Source organism: Apus apus, chromosome 1, assembly GCF_020740795.1.
Source record: "Apus apus isolate bApuApu2 chromosome 1, bApuApu2.pri.cur, whole genome shotgun sequence".
NCBI lineage: Eukaryota > Metazoa > Chordata > Aves > Apodiformes > Apodidae > Apus > Apus apus.
Window position 1 is genome coordinate 127409481 of NC_067282.1, and position 26557 is coordinate 127436037.

The 26557-nt window shown below is 43.8% G+C and overlaps 1 protein-coding gene across 2 annotated transcripts; it reads left to right on the top strand.

Annotated features, from left to right (window-relative positions):
- The first annotated feature begins 4 nt into the window (after positions 1 to 4).
- KCNA6 (potassium voltage-gated channel subfamily A member 6) lies at positions 5 to 24609 on the top strand. Of its 2 annotated transcripts, XM_051634372.1 has the most exons (4): positions 5 to 6091; positions 6421 to 6507; positions 20599 to 20669; positions 22090 to 24609. In XM_051634372.1, exon 1 carries the CDS (start codon positions 5 to 7, stop codon positions 1556 to 1558), a length of 1554 nt encoding a protein of 517 aa, XP_051490332.1. In that variant the 3' UTR covers positions 1559 to 6091; positions 6421 to 6507; positions 20599 to 20669; positions 22090 to 24609. The 2 variants fall into 2 exon arrangements, with proteins under 2 accessions (XP_051490332.1, XP_051490325.1); XM_051634365.1 differs by lacking the exon at positions 20599 to 20669.
- Positions 24610 to 26557: the final 1948 nt, after the last annotated feature.

The following is a 26557-nucleotide window of genomic DNA, read 5'->3' on the forward strand; positions in this document are numbered from 1 at the left end:
CAGGATGCGGGCGGAGGAGCCGCTGGCGCTGGCTGCCCCGCGGGCGGGCGGCGGGGGCGAGGCGGAGGCGGCTGGCGAGGAGCGGAGCGGCGGCAGCTGCTGCAGCAGCGAGCGGCTGGTGATCAACATCTCCGGGCTGCGGTTCGAGACGCAGCTGCGGACCCTCTCCATCTTCCCCGACACGCTTCTCGGGGATCCCAGCCGCCGGGTGCGCTACTTCGACCCGCTCCGCAACGAGTACTTCTTCGACCGGAACCGGCCCAGCTTCGACGCCATCCTCTACTACTACCAGTCCGGGGGGAGGCTCCGCCGGCCGGTCCATGTGCCCCTCGACATCTTCCTGGAGGAGATCCGCTTCTACCAGCTGGGCCAGGAGGCCATCGAGACCTTCCGAGAGGACGAGGGCTTCATTCAAGAGGAGGAGAAGCCCCTGCCCCAGCACCACTTCCAGCGCCAGGTCTGGCTGCTCTTTGAGTACCCTGAGAGCTCCGGGCCAGCCCGGGCCATCGCCATCGTCTCTGTGCTGGTCATCCTCATCTCCATCGTCATCTTCTGCCTGGAGACCCTGCCTGAGTTTCGCCAGGAGCCCAAGGGTGCCCAGCCCAGCTTCGGGGAGGCAGTGCCGCACGGTGACGAGACGCTGCTGCTGCCACCACCGCTGCCGAGCGGGACCCCACCACCTCTGCATCCTGCCACCAGTGCTGGTCCCTTCTTCACTGACCCCTTCTTCCTTATTGAGACCCTGTGCATCATCTGGTTCTCCTTTGAGCTCCTTGTCCGCTTCTTCGCCTGCCCCAGCAAGCCTGAGTTCTCCCGCAACATCATGAACATCATCGATATCGTGGCCATCATCCCTTACTTCATCACCCTGGGCACCGAGCTGGCCCAGCAGCAGCAGCAGAAGCAGCAGCCTGGGAGCAGCAGCAACAACGGGGGCCAGCAGCAAGCCATGTCCCTGGCCATCCTCAGAGTCATCCGCCTGGTCAGGGTCTTCAGGATCTTCAAGCTCTCCAGGCACTCCAAGGGGCTACAGATCTTAGGGAAGACTCTCCAGGCCAGCATGAGGGAGCTGGGCCTCCTCATATTCTTCCTCTTCATCGGGGTGATCCTGTTCTCCAGTGCTGTCTACTTTGCAGAGACTGATGACCCCGACTCCCTGTTCACTAGCATCCCTGATGCTTTCTGGTGGGCAGTGGTGTCCATGACCACTGTGGGCTATGGGGACATGTACCCCATGACAATTGGTGGCAAGATTGTGGGGTCCTTGTGTGCCATCGCAGGAGTTCTCACCATTGCTCTTCCTGTCCCTGTCATCGTGTCCAACTTCAACTACTTCTACCACCGAGAGACTGACCATGAAGAGCAGTGCCAATACACCCACGTCACCTGCGGCCAGCAGCAATCACCCTTCTCGGAGCCCAAGAAGGGGGACAGTAATCAGTCTCTCAGCAAATCTGAATTCCTGGAAGCAGAAGACCTGGAGTCCATGAAATATTCCAACTTCATTCCTCCCAACAGCCAGGGTTATAAGGAGAAGAAAATGCTGACAGAGGTGTGACCAGTCCTGGTTCCAAACACAGAGCTGCAGGCTGCTGCACAGCCCTCTTCCTACTAGCAGCTGGATCTGTTCAGCATTTATGTGCCACACTGTGAATCGTGATACCGTAAACAGAATTGTGGTGATAATGGGCTCTTCTGTCCAGATTTGCTGTTTCTCATTACCATATGCAGCCAGAAATGTTCTTGCTTTAATCTGTGGAGTGGTAGCTGTTATCCCCTACTCCCTCATGATTTTTTTTTCTGTCTTTGAAGACTGCTTTAATCCAATATTTGCTCTGAAACCTAGCCTTTCTATTCCACTAGTAGAGAAGCCCTTGCCACTACTTCAGCGGGAGGATTCAGCAGGGAGTAAAGAGTTAAAGGGGCTGTAAACATCTGGCTCAAGCTGTGCCCTTAGTTCCTCTGCCATCAAAGCGCCCTTAGCTGTGGGATCAGTCATGCCTGCCATGCCATTGCCTTTGAATAATGGAAATGCTGTAGCCAGCATCACAGTGAGTTTGCAGCTGTAGGGGAAAGTCAGCAAAGCAAACGCCTGCCTTCTTTGCAACCCTTGGCATGCTAAAGATCTGCTTGGTTTGTGTTTCAAAAGAGGTGCATAGACTGAAAAGTTCTTCGCTACTTGTGACTGTATTACCATTTATCAAAAACAGGCTTATAGAAGTCAAAAGCCTTGGTGAAGATTATCTGTGTTTTGAGCTTATTTCAGCCTTGTTTATATCAGTACCCTGATGTTAATTGGCTTTTATAGTACCAATTTAATCTTCATAGTGGTAAGTGCCTTCTGATGCAAGGCATGTTTGAGCAAATTCATTATCTCTGCAGTTTATCTTCACACAATAGTGTTTAATGAGACGTACTTTATGCTTCAGATATTCAGTTCTGTATTCAGGCATGTGAGAGCAATTGACTCCGCTGTGTTTTTATTGAAGTGTTTATAGTTGAGGGAAGTTTGCATGTTGGTATTTTGTTAACGTTGCTAAAAACCCCTGACTACAGGCAGCTGCACTTGCACTGTCTGAAGACTGCACTGCCAGGCATAAATTGCCCCAGGGTAAGTGTGTCAACATATGAGATTTAGATTGACATGGATACAAAATTCCCTAAACCATCTGCACAGACCCAACAGCATACCCTTGACCTTTCAAATAAGGACAGAAACAGCTAGCCTTGAAGAGGTGCTTTTGTTGTATTACTGAAGTAGCCAGTTCTTGGTATTTCATGGGTAGGAGGCACAGCAACGTCTTTTGCGAGCACTAGGTTTTATGAGAGCATCTTATGCAGTAATGCAAAGTGCATAGCTTGGCCTGCAGTACCAGGTTTGCCAAGAGATCAGATATTCACACCTTGAGATGCACATTTTACTTCCCAGATTTCCCTTTTTAATCAGCTCTGCCTTACATCTAACTTCAAAATGTTTCAAGTGCTGCCAGTGGGTGAGAAAGGGAAATGGATGCTCTGAGATTTGATTGACAAGTTTTCCTGCACGGAGAAATCTTTCTTGTTTTAGATCTTAAGTGTATGTTTTGCAATCACATGTGTGCACGTGTATGAAAGCAAAGGCAGCCATTAATGCCTTGTGTCATACTGAATGATATGCATATTAGAATGTACTACATATTGCATGTGACAAATGTAATACATAAACCAGACATAATATCAAGATGCAAAATATATAGAATACACTTTATGTGTAAGTACATATCTTATACTTTTCAACCGTGAGGCTAAGAATGCTAAAGGCATATAGTCAGAACTGGCTATAGTACTGCTTGTGAGGGGGGATCTGTTTGCATCTTTGCTACTCTGCTTGTTTCTCATTGTCTTGAGATCTGGCCCCATGCCTAGAGTGCTTTTTATTGTAGCCTCTCTCCATCTGGGCTGTGATCATACAGTAGAAGTTGTTTGTGTAAATCCTAACTGCTGTATTTCTCCAGAGTCCTGTTGTCTCCTCAAAGGTTTGTAATGTGCAGGGATCTCCCTTGGGGTTGGCACACACGCATTATACTAAATCCTCTCTGTTCTCTTTCTCTCACTGAAATCAGTAGCAAAATGCTAGTTGTCTCTGTTTCTGCAGGTCAGTCAGAGAGACCCAAGGGTGATGAGGTGAGGAGGGATGTATAGCTGAGAGGAGTTTGCCTGAATACATAGGTGCCTGGTTCCTCTTTGGTTTGTCAGGACTGAGACAAAGGTCTGTGAAGGTCTGGGTGGTGAGAGCCATTCTGAATCCTTTGAAGCATGAAAGCAGCTGGTGGGAAATCCTGGTGAATAAGTGGAACTGAGGAAGGATCAACATAGTGGCATCTCTGTTGCTTTTGTGTTAAAAGTTGTCTCAGACATTGATTTACTTTAGTAGAGTGCTGTTGCTGTTCTTAGTTGTGTTTCAGGGTCACTAGAATGAAATATTTTCTGTGAATGCAAGACAGTGACTCTTCTTCCATTTTTTTGGTTGCTTTGATAGATGCACTAGAAACCAGCAAAAGAACCTGCTATTTAAGAGAAATGTTTCTAGGTTGCTGCTGTCTCCTAGCAGAAAGCCCGTGTTGGTTTATTTTATGCCTAACTGTATCAGGTGATGAAAGTTTTCCCAAAGTAGGATATAAAAAACTCAGGTTAAGCACAAGTTCAGGAGGCAGCGTGAGGCACACTGAGCCTACGTCAGAAAATTCCCGTTCTTGCTTCTTTCCTTGGGCCTGACCCTGTTGCCCCTGCCAGGCAGGAGCCCTTCCTGCTCAGAACAGGTTGTTCTCCCAACCAGTGTGACAGACGGCTGGGCACGGAGAAGAAAAATGTGAAACAAATTACTGGCAGCATAATCCCAGTGTGTCCTGTAAAGATGCTCTTCTAAAGAGATTTCCTGCTCTCAGGTGAAATTCAGCAGCAAGTTTCTAGCTAGAGTGTTGTCTGCACACAGACCTGCATGCATTCACACGCATATACCAAACAAAGAGGAAACTTTGTTGCAAACAGACAGCTTGGTGCAGTTTTTTTGCAACCCACAATTTTCAGTTCTGAGAAGAGAGTGCAAATGAAAATGTGTGAAGTGGGAGTGGCATTTGCTCCCTGGGTTTTCTGTGTAAGAGCTAAACGAAATTCAGAAAGCCAATAGAAGACTGGAAAATAACCTAGGGACTTCCATTTGGGCATGCAACTCCTTCTCTAAGCATCTCCTGAAAAGCAAGATAGTCAAGTCCCGGTTACCAAAAATACTGTATTAAAGAACCTCTGGAATCTGACATTTTTATTAAGGAGCCTTTGAATTTCTTTCAAGTGATTCAAGTGCCCCAGTGGCACCCATGCCATTGACTTTACAGAGGGCTCATGTTGCCAAATCACAGAGATGCTTTCAAAAATCTTACCTCAGGTGTTCAGCTCTTATCACTCACTCTTGGATGTTTGAAATACAAATCTGTCTGTCTGTTCAGCTGTTTCCTTTTGAAGGCAGAGCACATCCTTGTGAAGCCAAGTAGGCACCTCCAGGGACCTGTTTCCATAACAACGTCCCAGACTGTTTCTCTCCAGCCTGTGACTTTGACTACTAGCAAAAGCACTCGTTGAATATTTTCAGCTCTCAGATATTAGTACCTTACCTTTACACCTGTTTTCTTACTGAAGATAATTCCATCACCTTATACCATGTACAACTGTCCTGTCCAATTTCAGACAGTTACCATAATTTGAAAGCAGAGAGCACAATCCAGGAGATTGGGAAAAAATGTCGTCCCTATATTCTTGCATACAGGGAGGTGGGGAGTGTGTGAAAGACAATCCGAGCACTCACAGTCAAGGAGCTGAGGGGCAACTGGCCTGTGAATGTAGAGAGTCATCTGGGTGCCCAATGACCAGGAATACAAGTTAAAGCATTGCATTAGAAAAAACAGGAACTCCTTTTTTTTGACAATCTCACTAGAAAATAGTTTTTCTGTGGAAGAGACTCTTGCTCCTTCCTGACCCCTTGGTTGTTCTGTGATAATCAGTTTCTCAGATAATTTTCCCACAGGATGTTTTGCACCAAAACAGGAGAGGGCAGAAGTCATCTTGTTTGGAGGTAGGGAAGGAAATAAGGAAGAATTGTACTGAGGACACCTTCTTTTATCCACAACTCATCAGCCACTGTAAGCATCAAAAGCATGAAGAGCTGTTTTGCGATATTTCAAAGTCTACATTACTGGTGGAGTTCTGCCCTTACCTCCAAGATGAAATTCCTACTCTGCTCCTGTTTGGAAAGTGTTGCCATTTGGGATTTGTGAGCAATTTTCTGTTTGGGCCCTGTTCTGGATCCAGTTTTCATGGATAAAAATTCACTGCTAGAGCAGCTGTGGGGGTGACAGTGACTGGACTTGGTGTTCTCTCCTAGGCTCTCCAGCATAGAGAGATCCCTTTGGGGATAAAGAAGAATGAGTATAAGGGAAATTCAGGGCAGCAAGGGACAAGGTAAGGACTGAAGTATCTTCATACTGGATGGAGAGAAGAGCATCAACACTAAAAGCAAAGGGACAAACAGCACCAGTGGCTGCTGCTATAGCACAAGAAGGTAAGGTTTCTTTTTCTTCTGTGAAATTAACAACAATGCACTTCTTGCTATTAACAAGGAAGGGTTTCCTAATTAAGCTTTGCAGCCTAAAGGGAGAATCTGTTTCTAGGTGAAAAAAGACAGTTATAAACTACAGAAATATAGTATGAGCTAGATCTTCACCATCTGCTGATTCAAGTTGGCAAAACTCCACGGAGTACAACTACCTTGGTTTATATTAGGCTTAAACTTCAATCTTCTGCATCAAGTCAAAACTATTGTTTTGACTATTTGTCACTATTTTCACTATTTGTTAAAATGCTTTTTTTTTTGTTTGTTCTTCTCTTGAGGTCCTGTTTACATCAGGGAAAGATCTGCAGATTACAGCAGCAGTTAACCACAGCTTTCCCAGAAGCTCTCATCTATCTTGAGTGCAAGTAAGTCCACCAAATTCAGCAAAATAAAGCTTCTCTTTAAGTTTATATTGACAAAAATAAGAGCAGCAGCATTCTACTTCTTTTTTGTCTTCTAAATTATGGAAATGTACTGACAAATTCATAGGGAAGTTTAAGACTAAAAGAGATTCTACCCTCAGCTGCAGCCCTGTAAGCACAAGATAGTTCTATTTACAGTGCTGTAACAGAAAGCACAGTCTGAGCTCTTCATCTTTGCTCTTAGGAGCTCACACTACACAAATCCTAATCTGAAGATACTTGTAGACATACAATCAGCAGGTTTACTGTCAAATCCCTGATTTGCAGTCTCTGCTCTATGCATAAAGGTAAGGAGGGGAGCAGGTGCTTGCAAGATGAAAAGACTTAATCCTCTGTTAAAATGAACAATTGCCAGTGAATGGGGAGTGTCCTTAGCTGCCACCAAAGACAGCTGGTGATGAAATTGCTTGTTAATTACCAGAAGGAGCTTTCCTTCTGCAGGGCCACTTCCTAAATAAGGCAAGACCCTAGTGGGGGAGATAAATCCAGAAGAATGTTTGTGGTTTTGTTTGTTTGTGGTTTTTTGTGGGGTTTTTTTTGGTCAGAAAGCAGACGTGTACTGCAGCAACACTGATACCTACTGTAGCTAATGTTCTTAGGACATGACAATTCTATATACCTTGCCTAACTGGGTTTTCACTTGCTCCAGGGAAGTCTGTCTGGAGCCCGTTGGCTGGCAGATCTTAAATTCTATAGCATAGTTTTATGCTTTAGGAAACAAGTAACTATGATTAGTGTGGGTTTTACACTCCTAAAGCAGAAATGTTCATTGATAAACATTCACCCCAGGAAATATCCATGGAGCATGTAGCGCAAATTAAGAAAGAGTGAAGCAATAGATTGAACATTCCTCTGTATGATTTTTCTTAGTGAAAGGATTTACAGGAGGGAAGGTGCTTCTCTGGTCACCCTAAATCACACCACCTTCCATGGTCGCCCTAAAATGCTGAAGCCACGTTATTTGTTCATTAGAGACAAGACTCATGGGGAACCTTTGTCTTCCAAATATCATTGCAAGTTCAATAAGTCCTTCATTGGCTTCAATTTCACTCGGTGAACACAGGATCATTTAGGCTGGAAAAGACCTTTGGGATCATAGAGTCCAACTGTAAAGCTAATACTGTCAAAGTCCACTTCTAAACTATGTCCCTAGGTGCCACTGAATGCCACTTTTACATGTGGCATATAAATATGTTACCTCAGTGTAGAGTTTGGAAGACCCTTAGTCAAAGAGTGCTATCAATCACAAGTGGACCAATTAAATTACTGAATTTACCAATTAAATTACCAAATTTAATTTGTGTTGTAGCCATAGCTTGTTTAAATAAAACTGTGGTCTTGATTTTGCTTTCTACCTGAGGTGAGATGAATGTATCCTTAAGGTTATAAATGTTATGACGTCTAATTTAAGTAACTGTGAGAGAACAATCAGGTGCAAAGAAGAGTGCTGTAAAGGCAGATGTGTAGAATAGATCTCTCTAGGTGTTGTAGATACACATTGGTCCATTCATCTAAATGATTGTATGCAATTTTACACCAATTCAGCTTTTAGAGTACTTCTTGGTTTATTCTCTTGTATTCTCTGGAGAGAAATTAAATGGTATTTTACAAGAAAACTGGAACATTACTGTCTCCTCTTGCTTTTCGTTGATGCATCTGTTGTTTGCAATTAGCTTGATGGCATCCATTTTGAGGAAGCAGATGCTGCCCTCTTTTAGACTGGTGCAATTCTGGAATAACTCCACTGACGTCAGTGAAGTGACTCCAAATTTATCCCTGGTGAAAGCAGAATTGGACCACAGTCTTGTTTGCTTATGTGCTGTGGTGCTCTCAGGGAGGTGCACCATTACTGTACCATGAGGGGAAGGTCTGCTGTGTCATGCTGAGCTCTTTTGTGTCTATGACATCACACCCATGTGCCTGGCTGGAGCAAAAGTCAGGCTGGTGTGGGACATGCATGGTCACTAGATTTCCCATGTTGAATGGAGTAGATGCTGGCTCTATATTCTCGACTGCTTTCCCATTCCAATTTCCATCAGCGTCCTCTTGCTTGGTTATGTTTTCCAAGGAGACAAGAGTTTTTAGGATAAAGAAATGCAATTGCAATTCTTAAGTAATATAACAGAAGGGTAGTGGAAGTAAACGTGGAGACAAACTTTTCCTCTCCTATAGTTTGTTGGTTTTTTTTCTATTATGGCAGTGTGAAAGTAGTCACAGTCCTGACAGGTTGGCTGTAGATCTACTGTCTCCAGTCTCCCTTTTCAGGGAATACCCAGTTTCAATGAATTGGGAAACTTCTTTCTTGCTCTAACTCTGCTGATTTCAGTGATGCTGTCCCTGAAACCAGACAAAAAACTTCCCTTAGAAGCCATGAGCAAGCTGTATAGAAAAATACCACTTGAGTTGGAGCAGATGAGGGTGAATGGAAGAAATGGAGTCAATACAGTACAGAGTAAATAAGCTGTGTGGGACAGGAGGGAGGTTCTTAAAGGAGTTCCTCAAGGATTAGTCCTGGAATTGTTTGAGCTGAGATGATGAAGTTTATCTCTGAAACAACTTAAGTGTCATCATCAAGAGGATGGATTAGGACACAGAACTGGGTGACTGAATAATTTACTTAAAGAAATGGAAAGATATTAAATAGTACACAAATTAACGTTTTTTATAGGGATTTTGGTGGCAAGCTGATCAGTTGGGTAAGATAGACCTCCAGAGTAACGCAGCCATAAAAACTGCAGGTGAAAGTCTTTAAAAATCTCAGAAGAAGCACATTCAATACGACCTGGGAAGGGTTAATTCTGTAACGCCTCCTCTGGCATGCTGTGCACATTTATGGTGACCTAAATTTGGTCAGGAAGGATGCATGGAAGAACAGGAAGAATGATCAGGTGAATGGAAACTGCTTTGCAAGAGGAAGGTGGAAGAGCCTGACTTTTCTAGGCCAGCAAAAGGTCAACAAGACCTATAGTTACAAAACTGCTGGGGGCAGAGTAGCCAAAAGAGGTAAGAGCCGCTTAAGGTAAAAGGCAGTGCTGGTGTTTGAACTTAGAGCATAAAGTGGCTATCAGTATATTTACTTTGGAAAGAAGAAGGTGATTTCTAATATAACAAAGAAGGAGAAATGAAAGCTCATTCCAGGTTGAATAGGAGAAATGAAGGCAAAAGACTTTTTTTTCTTTTTTTTTTCAGATAGACTTCTTTAAATTTATGAAAGGGAGAATATGGAAGTAGTTACGTGTAATAGAAATAGCCTGATTTCAGTGACTTTGTCTACTAGAATCCTCTCCTGCATGTAGGATGTATTTGAGATGCTGAATTGATGAGAAGCTGTTAGATCTTCCCTCATTTCTTGTGTCTTCCAGCTCCTTTGTCTTACTGTACCTACCCATTTAGCTACAAAATGCCAAATCCTGGTGATTTGATTATGTAATACTTGGGGTGTGTGGGTAGGAGGGAGAACTAGGGGAGGAGCTGTGAGTCCTGGGAGATGTTTTTTCTCTATGGTACTGGGGGAAGAGAAAGAAGCCCTGGGAGTGGGATAGGATGGGGCAGCGGATACCAGGTCACTCCAGGAGCTATTCTGGAGACAGAGGGGAAGTTCATGCCCTTTAAAAAAACAGCAGTCTCTGTTCACTTCTCTTCCCCACAACCTGGAACCTCTGCTGACCTCATCTGGTCCTTTCTCCCTATGCAGATCTCAGTCTCTTCACTGACCTTCTTTCTTCCTGGAGTCTCTGATAATTCCTCACTACTGTGAGTTTCCTGGGATCACTGAAACAGTGCATTGTGCCTAATTTTGAGAAAAGCCTTAGCCAGCTCTGATGCAGCTCAGTCTGGGTCTCTGGGGCAGAGAAATCAACAGCAATTCATGATCTTCAAAAACTTTTGTTGAGAGGTTGGCAGAATAATTTCCTATTCCAGGCACTGTTCTGACAGAGACAGAATAAAGCTTCACATTTCCTCTGTTACCTCTTTTAATTCATTTCTTACTGTGGAAAAGTGACAAAAATATCCTTTGAAGCTTAGCACATAGAATAGACCACCAAGGTGGGAGCTTCACCCATTCATGCAGCTCCAAGTCAGAAAAGCACCAAGAAAAAACTAGTCCTTCTACTTTGTCCTCGAGCCTTTGAGCTTGTTGCTGATCTTTGTTCACTTCTGTGAGGAAACCATAATCTTGTTATTTGTGTCTGTATCTTGGCTAGCTAGTTCTGCTCTTTAACTTTGAGATTGCTCTGCTTTTTCTCCTCTGAGTAGAAAAAAAAAGAAAAAGCAAAGGAAATTTCATTAATGACCATGCACATTATGAAAGCTTATGAATATGAACGCCACTAGAGCTTTATCCATGACATTAGCAGGATGGTGCACAGAAATCTGGTTGTCCATAAGTTGTCCTAAGGGCTTTTCTCAGGTGCTTGGCATAATTTCTTGAGTTCTGGCAGTAAGCAAACTTTGAAAGGAATCATAAAAAATATAGCGAGACAATGAGTTTCATTTGAACTGTGAACCCAGTGTCACAACTGTTTCTGAGCTCAGTTCAGTTTGAAATGGGTGGAGGAAACTACCATCAACATATATATGTATGTGCTTCTTAACTTGCTGTTGTTATATCGTAGAATCATAGAATACTAGGTAAGAAGGGACTTCAAGGATCATTTGGTCCAACCTTTCTTGGTAAAAGCACAGTCTGGACAAGATGGCCCAGCGCTGCTGTTGTGTACAGGGCAGTGATCTTGAGACATGTAATATACTGGCAGTGAGGATCCTACTGCAGCAATCACAGAGCACAAACACACACAAACACAGAGCACAAAGCTGGTCAAAGGGCTTACATGGTTAAAACTGTAAACACTGCTTCAGAGGCTGAAGAATTTTCCAGTGGGGAGAGAGCATTATTAAATTTTGATTTTATGGTGGGAACAGAATAAGGCATAATTAGCTGTGGAGAGTGGAGGGAAAGCAAGAGTCTAAATAAGCAGAACCCATGACTCCTTCTTTAGTGCTACAGAACAAATCTTCATCTTCTTGGCCCAGGCAGCCATGTCTTTTAGCAAGGAGGTAGGGACTTTGCAAGGGAGGACAGGTAAAGAGTGCAGGAGCAAATCTGCAAGTGAATTGTATTGATTAATGACAATATGTAAGCAGCATGGGAGATGCGTTCATTGTGAATCTTGAAGCCAATCTGGTTTATTTATGCATAAATAGTATTTACCCATACTCTTTTTTTGGACTTTACATTGCAGAGGAAAAAGCTCAAGAATACTCTAGTGTATGAAACAATAAAGTGCTCTTAATTTGTCACCAAGTTCTGATCCTATTTGTCCTTTCCAGCTTCCGTTTTAGATCTTCCTCCGTCAACACCTGCATTCTCATAAGGGGTGTATATTTTTTGAGAGTAGTGCTATCATTGAACAGTAAGAAGTTCTATGCGCAAGCTCCCTTGTCACTGATGGAGAAACAGACTTGCTCTGTGTTTGAATCCCACTTCATCATAAAGTCATAAAGTAGAATGGTACAGAGTAGACCCATTGGTCTCATTTGGCGTCAAATGGCCAAACTTAGAATGTCTACTTCATCATTGTAATTTGTCTTTAGATAAGTGCCACAAACGTATGTATCTCAAGCTCTGAATTATGCTGCAATTTTAATACTTCAGAAATAGTACTGGCAGGAACATTTCTTTTAGAACTGTAGACTGTGGACTTTCATGCTCATTAAATAATACCCCCAAAGCAATTGATGTTTGTAGTCTGTCCTTGGAGATGGCACAGTGTCTTTCAGAAACATTTTGAGGGGTATTCAGTATTACTTGTCCATTAATCTATTATCCAATCATAGAATCATAGAATGGTTTGGGTTGGAAGGGACCTTAAGGATCATCCAGTTCCACTTCCCTTGCCATGGACAGGGACACCTCCCACTAGACCAGGTTGCTTGAAGCCCCATCTGACCTGCTCTTGAACACTTCCAGGGATGGGGCATCCACAACTCCTGTGGGCAACTTGTTCCAGTGTCTCACCACCCTCACACTAAAGAATTTCTTCATAATATCTAATCTAAATCTACCCTCTTCCAGCTTAAAACCATTACCCCTCATCCTACCACTGCATGCCCAAAGGGCATGTAAAAATATCTGATTAGCTAGTACAGTTTTCTACAGTGGGTTGCAAACATTTCAGTAGGACATATTTCCATCAAAAAGATGCCGCTTCCTCAAAATCAGCAATGTTTGCGAGAGGAGTTTTATTTAATCTGATTTTTATATTCTTTAGAAGATGCACATTTGAGAAATTCCGTAGCATGTGTGATGATTTTCTTAATGTTCTGAATGTTTATACTTTTAATTAATTTTTTTGTAAGGATATGTATGTAAACCTGGTAAAATGCAAAATTTTGCATTTATGTCTTTTTTACTTTGCTCTATAATGGAAGATGTAACATGGATTCATTGTTTGTTTTGTTGGGGTTTTTTGGTTTGGTTTGGTTTTTTGAAGGGAGAGGTTGTCCTTAGTTTAGGAGAGTTTATTTTTAAATATACTTTTTTCCAGGCAATATAATGGTAGCCACGGGTTGTTCCTGATTATTAGTAGTGTGACTCCAGTTTAAGCTCCAACAGTCCCTTGAATTTAGTTAGGTGGTACTATGATGCTCCAAAACAGTTGAAATGACATACTGAATGGTATGGATACTACAACAGGTATGGGTAGTGGCAGAAGGGACGTTCCAGTGCTTTGGCTATTGCTGAGACATGCCAGTTGTACTTTTCCACAACTGGAAAAGATTCACATGTAAAAAAGTTGTTGAATAAGTCCAGATTGCTTCTACAATGCAGTCTGACTTGCTAGAATATGTCATCGCTGATTAATTTTTATTCACAGAGTATGTAATAGGAAAAAAAAATAAATGAACACCCCCTGAAAAAAACCCAAAGAACAAAAAAACCCCACAACAACAAAACCAACCAACCAAAAAAGAACCCAAATCAAATAAACCAAACATTACTAGTGATAATTTTCTGGGAAAAAGAGTGTAAGTAGAAGGTACTATTTTGAGTATGCTGTAGCTTGCCTCTTTACTTACCTTTGTCTTTGGCTCTTTAAAAAAAAACAACTGTGCAGATTTGTGATCTGCCTTTAACACTTACCTAAGTGTATTTCAGAGAAGATGAGAAGTGAGCTCTTCTTTGTGTAGTAACCATTAATCAACATTTCCATAGAAGATGCCTGAATATGCACTGATGAAGCCAGCTGCAACTGTAGGGTAGCTGTGATGGGCTTTGGAGACTGATGCAGCTTCCCTCTCCATCCTCCATTCTCCAATCATGTAACCCACATAGCAGAAAAAACACCCACTGGTACATCTGGCTCTGGCATAGGTTCAGAATCACACACGCAGGGACTTCTCACAGTTGTAAAAGACTTCTAAGATCACTGAGTCCAACTGTCCACCCAGGAGTTAAAAACCAACCGAACAGGCACAACTGGTACAACTGGCACAACTTCAGGCCATTTCCTCTTGTCCTATTGTTATTCACTTGGGAGAAGAGGCCAACATATGCCAAGATGCATCTAAAGTTTGCATATGGTTTTTCGTTGGTTAAGAGGCCACTTAATAAGGAAGAGCTTGTAATCACAGAATCACAGAATATTAGGGGTTGGAAGGGACGTCCAAATATCATCGAGTCCAACACCCCTGCCAGAGCAGGACCAAAAAGCCACACACAACTAGGGCAGATCACTAGAAAGGCATCCAGACAGGTCTTGAAAGTCTCCAGAGAAGGAGACTCCACAGCCTCTCTGGGGAGCCTGTTCCAGGGCTCTGTCACCCTCACAGGAAAGAAGTTCTTCCTCATGTTGAGGTGGAACTTCCTGTACTCGAGTTTGAATCCATTGTCCCTTGTCCTGTCACAGGGCACAAGTGAAAAGAGGTTGGCCCTGCCTTCCTGAAGCCCAGACCTCATGTATTTATAGACTTAATTAGATCCCCCTCAGTCTTCTCTGCAGACTGAAAAGCCCCAGGTCTCTCAGCCCTTCCTCATAAGGCAGGTGTTCCAGTCTCTTAATCATCCTCGTAGCCCTTCATTGGACTCTCTCAAGACTCCCTGTCCCTCTTGAACTGGGGAGCCCAGAACTGGACACAATGCTCCAAGTGAGGTCTCACCAGGGCTGAGTAGAGGGGGAGGAGAACCTCCCTTGATCTGCTGGACACTCTCCTCCTAATGCACCCCAAGATACCATTGGCCTTCTTGGCCACAAGGGCACATTGTTGTTCCCATAGATAACTTGTTGTCTACCAGGACTCCAAGGTTCTTCTCCATGGAGCTGCTCTCTAGCAGATCACCTCCTAACCTGTACTGGTGCATTTTGTTGTTCCTTCCCAGGTGCAGGACTCTGCAATTGCTCTTGTTGAACCTCATTAGGTTCCTCTTTGCCCAGCTCTCCAGCCCATCCAAATCTCCCTGAATGGCTGCACAGCCTTCAGGTGAATCAGCCAATCCTCCCAGCTTCGTGTCATCAGCAAACTTGCTGAGAAGACACTCTGTCCCATCATCAAGGTCCTTGATAAAGATGTTGATCAGGACTGGACCCAGCACTGATCCCTGAAGGACTCCACTAGTTACAGGTCTCCAGCTGGACTCTGCACCATTGATCACCTCTCTTCAGGCTTTATTGTGTAGCCAGTTCTCAATCCATCTCACTGTCCATTCTTTTATGCCACGTATTCTGAGCTTGCTCACAAGGATGTTATGGGAGACTGTATCAAAAAAGCCTTGCCATGGTCAAGGTAGACAACATCCACTGCTCTCGCTGCATCTATCCATTCAGTCACAACATCATAGAAGGCTATCAGATTAGTCAAGCATGATACCCCTTGGTAAATCCATGCTGACTACTCCTGATAACCTTCTTCTCTTCCATGTGCTTAGAGATGACCTCCAAAATGAGCCACTCCATCATTTTTCTAGGGATGGAAGTGAGTCTGACTGGTCTGTAATTTCCTGGATCTTCCTTCTTGCTCTTTTTGAAGACTGGAGTGACGTTTGCCTTCCTCTCCTGTTTGCAGTGATCTTTTGAAAATGATGGAGAGTGGTAGGGCAATAACGTCAGCCACCTCCCTCAACACTCTTGGGTGCATCTCATGGACTTGTGCACAATTTACATAACTGGTCTCTGACCCACTCTTCATTGACTAGTGGAGAGTCTTCCCTTCTCCAGGCTTCCTCTCCTATATCCAGGGTCTGAAGCTCATAAAGGCTGGTGATGAAATACTGGACTTGGAGTCAAAGGGAGAGCCCTCAGTTCTGTCTCTTGACCTTTGGATGTCTCACAAATCTTAGTGCCTTGGCAGTAAAACAGGACTGTATTACACTGTTCAGTTGTTCCTTTTTCCTAAATCATTTAGACAGGCAGATCTTTCCGGGTGTGCTCCATCTCTTACCTAATATCTGTACGGTACCAGATGCAGCCGGAGACTCCTACTCCCTAAGGACACCATGCTGTGTCATAAGTCCTAATTTGGAGCAAACAAACACAGACCAACATTGGTCCTCATGAGACTCATGGAATGGCATGGGCTTCATGGAATATCGAAATGCTTACAAGTCCTGGGGTTCGCTACCTCTTTGTTGGCTTTGGGCCAGTGATTTGGCCACGCTGATCCTGATTCCTCTTTTTCAGGCTCAGGCACAAAATACTCAGAGCAACCCCCTTATTCCTGGCTCTTGGTTCCCTTGCAGGCTGCCTTATAATTAAAGGCATACAGAATATTTCTACCTGACAAAGCCCAGAGCTGACTTACAGCAAGGTAAACTAAAAGCCCACTGAATGTGCCATGGAGATAAGAGACTGACATCAACTTCTCACAGCTAGTCCAAAAGAAGTAAATTTATGCAGGTTTTTCTTTTTTCACCCCTTGAACTGCTATCAGGGACCAAGGCATTAAAGCAGCAGAAGAAAATGTGCTGGAGATGGGAGGAGTTCACCATCTCTCTCCTAGATTTGTGTTAGGTCTCTGAGCATAAGAGTGATTTGGATGCTGGCAGCTCACTGCTACTGAGCAGTCAAATCTGCACTTTAGATCTGGCAAGAGAAGTTTTTTACAGATTTTCACTGGCATTGTTAAGAGCTAATCTTCCTGCATGTTTTGCTAGTTTTTGTTCCTTTGTGGTCTTTCAGAGGAACATTAGGATATATAGAACAGCCATTATGTCTCCTCGTGGTTTATATGGTTTATATTTAGTTATATATTGGCAATTCAGGAGCAAGCATATGCAAAAAGGCCCAGATGAATCCTCTTGCAAAATTCTTCCTGTCCAATAGTGTTTTTACTTAGATGCTTGGGTCAGTTGCATTTTTGCAGAGGACCCATTGTCATGTCTTCATGCCCACCATGATGGAGTAAGAGTTTTCTTGATGGCTGAAATATTTGAACACGCCTACTGATGCACAGAGTTGATTTCAGGCAAGTGGAGCCAAATTCTTAGCTGGTTTTCATACATCAGCATGATTTTCTTCTACTGCCAGCTAGGCAGGGTGGTACAGAATGTTTTAGAAGTCTTTAGTTTTTCAGCTGGTCAGTTTTCCATATAGTTAGGAAATGAGGCTTGTTATCCTGAAACTGCAATGTTGTGAAGCATAACTGAAATTCCCATTTGAATGTTTTTGAATTTTGACCATCAGATCTGCTGCAGCAACATACCAGTCTGGGGACAGGTGGATGCTCACAGGCACGTTCTGGGTCTGAATCTGGTATGGATCTAACATTTTTCCTATGCCTCGATTTCCTTAATTGGAGAAAGAAAAGTCTTTCTCTCCTCAGCATGCAGTTGAGTGTTTATCAGTTATAAGGAACAGTGTAATAATTCATAAACTAATTTTTCTTCAGATAATACAAATGACCCTTTTTCCTACATGGAGACACAAGCAGATGGTGTGAGGTAGGGCTGGGAAGTTGGACTTAGATTTGCAGCTGAGGCAGCTGGCTGCTGTGGGACCTTCAGTCAGCTTCTCTGTAACCCTGTTTCTGATTTCACGTCCATAAAGGCCATCACTATTTAGACAGCTGAAAACAGGATAAATGGGATGCTGACTCTCTTTACTTGCTTCAGTAACGTTGCTCTGTTAGTGTTTCCTTGTTCTTTCTAGCAACAGTAGTAAACCTGACTACTTGGTCTTCAGGTGACTACACTGGGAGTATAAATACTTAAACAGCCAGGCACTCAGAAGATACTATAAATCTCACTCCCAGAAGTTTGGTAGAAGATAGCATTTTTAAAATGCCTGTTAAAGACTAACCACACTGTGGCCATTGTGAATTTTTTCTAGTGATTTCAGTGAAACAGAATGGGATGAGCAGCAAGCACATTTGAAAATCTTGCCTCTTGCTCTGAGCTGGATTAGTGCTTGAGGGTGAAAGAGCGACAGGAGCAGAAAAACCTTAGAGCCCAAATCACCCACTTCTTAGGGACTGGCGAGCTGTAAATAAACTTGCTGCTTGTATTTACGTCGCTGTTTTTGAGCACACTCCTTGTCTCCAGGTGACTGTTACTCTGGTGATCCCTTGAGTGTAAGCCCTGCAGCGTGCCACCTTCAGACATACCTCCACGTGTGGAGTCCACTAAAGCAATGGTTTCTTTCCTGGTGCTTTCTTGTAACTCCCTTACTTCAGCAAAGCAAAGCAACTTGCCTAGAAATTAATGTGGTTACTTTCAGTTTATTAATGTTTTACTGTGCAAGCCTGATATGTCTCAGCTGTACAGGCAAAATTAAATATTGCTGCATCTGTGAGGCCAGAGTTACGCCTTGGGCTTCCCCAGGGCTTGAGTATCAGCAGAGCAGGCTGCAGGATGATGGCTGTTTTGCTGTCCCCAGCAGCATGTTGTCTTTAGCAACTGTTGGTTTTGCCTCTGTAGATCCAGCTCTAATATTTTGTTGCAAATTTGTGAGCTGGTTTCTTGGGTATATACATACTGCAAAAAAAGCACTGAAAACAACAATGAAATAAAACACTAAGGCTTTACCAAGGGCTAGCAACTGAAGTCAAAGCTGATAAGGAAGGTTAGACTCGAGTAAAACTCAAGTAACTTATCTTCTAAGTAACATTAAGCTGAAATAATTGACCTTGGTGATCCTCTTAAAAATTTTAATATGGGCAAGCATTTATTTTTTTTAATTTTAATTTAAAGTAATTGACTCTGCAGTTCTCCTGGAATATTTGTCTTAAAGGTATATTCTATGAGTCTAGAGAAAAAAATCTAAACTCTGTCTTAGGATCCTCAAACACCTTTGAGTAGGCTTTGAAACCTGATGCATAGCCCAAATTTTAATATCTGTGGTTTGGCTCCATCTTTGACCCATAAATGGGAGGAGGTCATGAAACTGTGATGCTGTATCAATTGAGCTGGGACATTTATGTGAAGTGTGTCTATGCGTGTGCATGTGAAGGCTTGAGCTTTTTTCAATCCCATGTTTGATAGCAGTAGGTTACTAAGCTGTTTCAGTGATCTTAAGTAGAGTGCAAATGATGTGGCAATTAGCAAGACTCCTAACTGAATTTGGTTTTGTACAGTACTTTGAACATATGAAGCGTGTCATGAGGAATAGTTATTATTAATTAGTTTCAGGCTTACCAAATACAATTTCTCAGCAGCAAAAAGAAGCAGTTGCTCTGGAGGCTGCTGTGTAGCTGAGAGGCTAACCCTTTGTGGGGTTAAGTTCAGTAGCTTTCTGTTGTCTGTTCAAGTGAAATACCCACAAAAAGCAGGTGGTGAACTTCCTGAGCAAAGACACACAGGATCAGCTGCTGTGCCAGCATGGGAAAATCCTTAGAATTATGCTGAATTCTGGAAAGCCTGAAAACGCAAAGGAAACATTTGTGATGTGAAAAAGTCTGCCTAATACTGACTGTTGCTGTCAAGCAATGCCAGCAAAGGCCAGTGAGGAGTTTGCGGGGTGGCACAGTGCCATCCTGCGGGCCCTGGAGGCACTGGACGGGGCAGTGCTTGGATATGCGATACCTTGGCCTTGGCAGCTTGTGGCAGAGGGGAGTGTGGCCCTGAGGGCTTCATTTCCATGAGGAGAGGGGCCTGCTGCTGGCTTTTCAGTATTTATGCAGTTTCCTTTGCTATTGGAGTTACCTAGAACTGGAGTGTGTCATGAGTCTTTCGAAGCGTTCACGACGCTTTAGACCGTGGCTGTGCAGAATAAGGACTCACGGGCCAGAAACTTCTGACAACAGACAGAGACATCCTTTTTTTTTTTTTTAAGCTGAGCATGAATTGGCTCTTTGAAGGCACGAGTGAGAAGGCAGGTTCTTTTTGTGCAGTGAGCAGGACCCACGCTGCTAGGAGAGTTCCCTCAACACCAGGCATCAGGGGAGGCTGGTTTAGGGGTGCAGCAGGATGCTCTGCTTGCTCCTGAAGCTTCATGGGATGTAGGATTGATGATGCAGAACACAAAGTATGGCTCCAGAGAACTTCCTGGGGCAGGGAATGAGACCTCCTGCTCTTTGGCCCTTCCTTCTTTCCTGAGTGAATTTTTTTGCATCAGCCGCCTGGCAGATCTTGTTTTGTCATTTTGCCAGTGGAGCTTGAAATCATAATACTTCGTGAAGTCATTGTGAACAGGCAGCTCTGGGAGCACCTGGTGGCCCAAATGCTAATGCCTGGAGCTTTGGGGCCTTATTTGGAGGCAATTGCAGCAGAGGAAAGCATAGAAAAAAGGTGTCTGGTATTCTGGATGAGTGCCCTCACCCCTGAGCTGTTTTGTAAGAGGAAGCAATTAACCACCAGTGGCTTTTCCCCTCTGGTGTGATGGGAGAGAAAGCAGTAGTCAGCAGCACAGTAGGTGTGGAGCACAGCCTGCCAGACATGCTCAGATCTTGACTTCTTGCTTGAGGTTTTAAATATGTGTCGTGAGGTACGGGCTGGTGGTATGTGCTGGGGGAGCCTGAAGCATAAGACAATCAGAGTGACATTGTCATTTGCCATAAGCATGTGGAGAAATTCAGTGTACTCTATGTTTTATGTGTCTCCAGGGCTTGGTGGCAGCTGAGGACAAGGACTTAGCCTTGCTACTCTGGACTTCAGCATGTAGAAGAGAACAGAGGTCAGACTTGGCCACATGAGCCATTTTCTGGAGCAAACCAATATAGTCTTTGCACAATGTCATCAAGGACATTAAATCCAACAATGTCCTTTTATCTGTTAATGTCAGAATTCAACAGCAAGTTCCAGACTGCCCCCAGGGAGAGAAGTCCAGGCTGCATATGTCCAGCAGTGTGTGGGATTAAACTGGAGATTTAATTTGAGGAAGGACGATGGAGTATTGGGAATTTCCCTGAATATTTTGATTCACTCAGTCAATCTAAAACTTACCATTCTCATGTGAGGCAGTGCTGTATCTTGTTTAATTTCTTTAAGCTCATGACTAACCCGATCAACTACTCACACAATTAAATCAAGTCTGGACCTCAGAGTTTTGTTTAGAACTCAGGAGTCCTAAACTTATTAATTTAATCACATCATAACCATGTATCATAGGAATATGCCAGTCATCCTGTGTAAAGAAAAAATGCAATAGGTAACTTCTAAGGGCATGTTAGGCCTGTAGCAGAATTGAGGCTTTGCACTGTTGTCATGCAAAGAGAAAAGAAATGTAAGCATTGCTTGCATTATGAGAAACTGTTAGGTGACTTTTCAGATTGTAACAGCCTTCTACCAATTTAGGAAGGCCCTGGTGCCACATTTATTCCCAACACTTCTGTCTGCCCCTTTTTTTTTCTCTTGTTGTGGAGGACTGCAGATATTTTTAATAACTCATAAATAGCCCTTTGGGTTTCCTGTGTCACCAGGACAGATGATCCTCTGCAGCTAGAATGGGCTGCATCAAAGTACGACAATGGAGAAGTCTCTCAATGAAGAAAAGTCCTTGCAGGCCCAACATGTTTTTCATTTGTTGCCTCAATAAATTGTTTCAGGTCTGATTAAAAAAATAAATGAATAATAGAATAACCTGTCTTTCTCTCATAGACTTTCCTGACCCTGGCATGGAGGAAGAGACTTATATGCCAAATTGTTAACATAGATCTGTCTTAAAAGGACTTAAAATTAGACATGAAGAAAATGGCTACGGGAATGTAACAAAGTCCCAGTCACAGTAAAGGTCAGATGTTGGGCCTCCGTCTTTGGAGCAGCACAGCACTGCAATGCCTCCTGGCAAACTTAGCAACTTCTAATATGCGTATTTCATTTAATACAAGAAGAGATGCTTATGATCCCCAGCAGCTGTAAGAATAAATCCTCCATGAATCAAATCCCACTAGAAGTCAAGCTGTGCAAAGAAAAGAAGCACTTTCCATTGTAGCCATCTGTAGTTAAATATACAAGATATCTCAAATTCGGTCCCTTCAAATATTCTCATTAAGAAACAAATTCTTAGGTTGGCATGTCTTGCCTGCAATCCATGCAAACTAACACATTTGTCTTGGGCATTTTTGTAACACTTTTTTTTTTTTTTTCCTTGCTAGGCTGGATTCTGGATGCTGCAAGGCTATCATGTCAAGATGCTGTAAAAGAGGTTGTTGCATCTTCTTACTGCAGAGTTGGTGGTTTCCCTGTGTGCAGGAAATGCATTTAGGGGCAGGAAACTGATTTCCTTGTTTTGTGGTACTCTTGCTGTTTCTTTTAAAGGGATTAACACTCTTAATTCTGGGAAACTGAAGCTAGATGTGAACAGGGGGTTGAGGGAGGAGGTGGGGAGAATCCCATTCGGGATTCAAGTGTGTCTCATCAATAACACAGGATTCAGTTTCCAGGGGCTAAATTGCAGCAATTTATGAAATGTTCGTCAAAAACCCCAGACAAGCACCGAGTCCTGTGGGAACCACAATGGACACAGGTCACCTCCAAAAGACTCTTTTATGGTCACTTATTTTAATTTTTTTTTTTCAAGTGGAGTATCCAGTCCTGGCAAATGCATAAGGTCAGTCCTTTGAAGAGCAAATAGCTTTCTCTAGAGAGCTGAAAAAGTGGCCATAGTCTGTCCATTTGTCTGCCTGTCTTTTGGCCCTGGATTACTGTGCTTTTTAAAAGTGTGTTTTCACAACTCAGATAAATGGTAGACATTTCACATAGGTATAAAGTAATAATCATCCTGTTCATGCACAATATCTGATATCTAAGGGGTGAACCCAAACCAGAGGTATTTCTCATTTATCTATGAAGTGTCTTGCTTTAACGTGTGTACAGTCAGTTCTTGTTGTGAATGTGTGAGTCCCTTGCCTGCTGTAAAGGAGGCAGTGACTTAGTTTCAGTGGCTGTGGAGAGTTTCACTGAAATAGCACTGCTCATAGTCTTTCATATGATTTATAAGGCACAATAGCCAGAAAATGTAATAGTTCTGAAAATGTAATGTAATTGTATGCAGCATTCCCAGAAAATGCTCTGAAGTCTTCTCCCATTGCACCATTGTGACAAAAACCTCTGTTGCTTCTCAAGCTCCACAAGCCCATGCTGTGCTGTACTGAAACTGAGAGAAAACCCAGTTAGCACTGAAAAGTGAAGGGCAGAGAGGGATGTTCTGGCCTGGAATCCCTTCCCTTTGGTAGGGGCAAAGATGCAGCCATACCCAAAGATGGATCTACCCTGCACATGGCTCCAGCTCTCTGCACAGGACAGTGGGACGGAGTGTGAGGAGAGGGAATTGTTTCTTGGAGGGGAGAGACGGAGGGGAAGAGTGGAGTAAAAGGTATTCTGCACATGATGACTGGGATTTTATGAGGGCGCTCTGATGGATTCTGGGCATCCAGCTTCCCTAGGACTCCTTATCAGTAGCACCCTTTACATCTTTATGAGTGACTTTTAGCCTGTCTGGCGTCATCCCAGTTAATGTGTGTGAGAAAAGAGGTAGAAGGCAGCTCACTCTCATTTGGCAGCTCTCAGCACCTGTAGCAGGCAAGGACTGTATCATGCCCTTGTGGCTGCTAGCTGAAGCTCTGATCCCTTGATGAGCTGTGACTTCATGACCACCTGTGACTCAAACAGGGTTGTAGGACTGGGTTTAAAGAAACCATGAGGTGCCAGATCCAAAGATACTTTTGGAGCAGGTCTGCTCAGTAGTCCTAAGCGTGAATGTCAGACCACAGTTCTTAGGAGGCAACATTGGTGCCACGTTCATATTGTTCGGGCACAAAAAATACAGAGGCCTACTATACATCTTAGTGCAGGCCAGCTTGCAGTGTGGGACTTCTCTGAGTCACTTGCCTATGCTGATCTGTGTGGCAAAGACATGTGGCTGACCATGGATAGCCGGAGCTGCCATGGACCCTTCTTGCAAGGGCATTTGTCTTCAGACTCAACCTGAGTGCAGGGTGCCTTTGGAAAGTTGTGATTATGCTGCAGAAGTCTATGGGTACCCTTCAGATACATGACACACAGGTCAAAGATTTTAGACCATACTGTGTGCTAGCACAAACTGCAGAGTTGTTAATGACAGGATTGCTTTTCTCTTACTGTGAAGCCTTGCACCGATGGGTTGTTTCAAGGCAGACAGCTGGGATTGGCAGGCCAGATCGGGCGTCGTGATAAGTAATTTCATCTCCCTTATTGGAGCTAGGCTGATTTGCACAAGTCTGGTCCAACATTTCTGAGAAGCTGTGGATGGTAGGGGTTGTCTGTTGCACTGAAAACTTGAAGCCTTTCAAACAAATTACATGAGGTAAACGGAATTTTTAGATGGAGCATTGAAAACGCAGTCCTCCAGGCTGTTCTCTGGGTTCAGGCTTCAAGAATACAAGTTCTTAGTAAAGAATCTCACACACAGTGGGAGAAGAGGGCTTGGAAGTTGACCAAGGAGATGGGACTCAACTGGGCTTTGAACAGCAATCGTTGTCCTTTGCCATAATATGTGCATAATAATGTTGCAAACCCAACATTACACAGGCCAAGAACCTGTTGAAACTATGTAACTAGATACTTGTGATTGTTCCTGTCAGAGTGATCCACTGTTCAATAAGCTAGATGTATAAATAAAATCAATATTTTTTAAAGCGTGGTGTGTTTTTTATGTCAAAAGTCTGGTTGAAGTCTTGGACTTTATTATGTTAATATGAAATATTTTATGTGGAATTATTACAGCTGTGCAGCTTTCTTAGGACAATTCACAGCCACTTGGCAGGAGTGCATCTTTTCCTCCTTATGGGAGATTATTGCAGTACTGCACTGAGCACCTGCACAAGGAAAGGTGCAAAGATCCCACACAGACATGCAGCTGTCCAGGTCTCCGACTGCTGGGAGTGCCGAAAACCTGCCGTTCATACTGGAGGACGGCAGAGAGACTTACCTGTGTCAGGTGCGACCAGGTAAATGATGGTCATGGTTGCAGAGCTGAAGGAGGAAGTGGTAAAAGCTAAGGAGTATCAGAGAGTGTGTGAGGGAGACAGATAGATTGGTGGAGCCACACCTTAACGTGCCTGGGGCAAAGAGAATCCCCTGCCTGCAGGAGGAGGGGACCAAAGAGACAACAGGAGGGAATGGAAGCAGCTCCCGGCTTGAGGCAGCAGGCGAGTCCCCTCCAGACCTCCCCCACCTTCTTAGGTGCCCTTACAGAACAGATACAGGGCTCTGGAAATACAGGACCAGGGAAATGAGGATGTTGACAAAGCCCCCTCCAGGGAGCTGCCAAAGCAGACGGCTGCACACATTAAGACTGCTTTTGTTAAGGGCAAGAGGAGGGTAATTGTTATATAGGAGATTCCCTTCTGAAGGGAACTGGGAGTCCCATATGCTGGCCAGACCTTTCCCACAGGGAAGTCTGCTGCCTTCCTGGGGCCCAGGTTAGGTATATAACTAGGAAACTTCTTGGTCTGCTACATCAATAGGGATGGACAGACAGAGTCCTCCCCAAACACTGGCCATGAATGGAAGAGAAGGGAAGAAGAAGCAGGAGGGAAGTTGCCTTCTGTGATCCCTGACCTTACACTGAGCTTACCTAGATACATGGACTGCACTACTTTGGCCAGTTTTGCTGTCTGTGTAGTCCCCTCCTCCCTACAGGAGGGCTGCAGATGCAAGTCTTCTGCTCCCTTAGCATCTGAGGCTGCAGATGCAACCAGTAGAGCAAAGTGACCTTGGCATCTCAGCAGTAATAACATCTGGTTTCACAACATTCCAGCACTATCAGCCCACTAGCTGGAAAAGTTGCTGCTAGTTAAAAGGGAGCTAACAGAAGGAAAAATAAAAATCAGTAGAAGGAAAACTGGCTTAATCCTGGCTCAAACCAGGACATTCCATCCCTTATTCCATACCATATATTACACATAGGCTCTATCTTCTACCAACTGTCAAATTAAGGGTTCTCCCCCAGTGTCAGATTTCTTTGAGGTACACATTGTACTTCACCATCCTCCATCATCACACACCAGGTACGTCCAGGTGCCTGAGCAAAAGCAACATCCCAGACAGGTTTACCTTTACCCTAAGCAGGAAAAACCCAAACACTTTTCCCCAATAGATTCTTTTCACATACCACAGGGACTTTATCCCCATCTACTGTACATTGAAGGTATGACTGAGCAGGACCATCCCGATTGATGGATCCCCTGGTGCTAACTAACCAGGTGGTCTTTGCCAATTTTTGGTCCCAATTTTTGAAAGTTCCACCACCTATTGTCTTCAAGGTAGCCTTTCAGTCTTCCCTGAGGCTTCTGCATGGTACAGGATATGGTAGATCCGTTCAATACCCTGTTCTTTGGCCCAATCAGTCACAAGACTGTTTTTGAAATGAGTCCCATTGTCTGACTCACTTTTCTCTGGAGTACCATGTCTCCACAAGATTTGCTTCTCAAGGCCCAGAATGGTGTTCCAGGCATGGCATGAGGCACAGGATATGCCTCCAACCATCCTGTACTTGTTTCCACCATTGTAAGCACATAACACTTACCCTGGCAGGTCTGAGGCAGTGTGATGTAGTCAATTTGCCAGGCCTCCCCATACCTG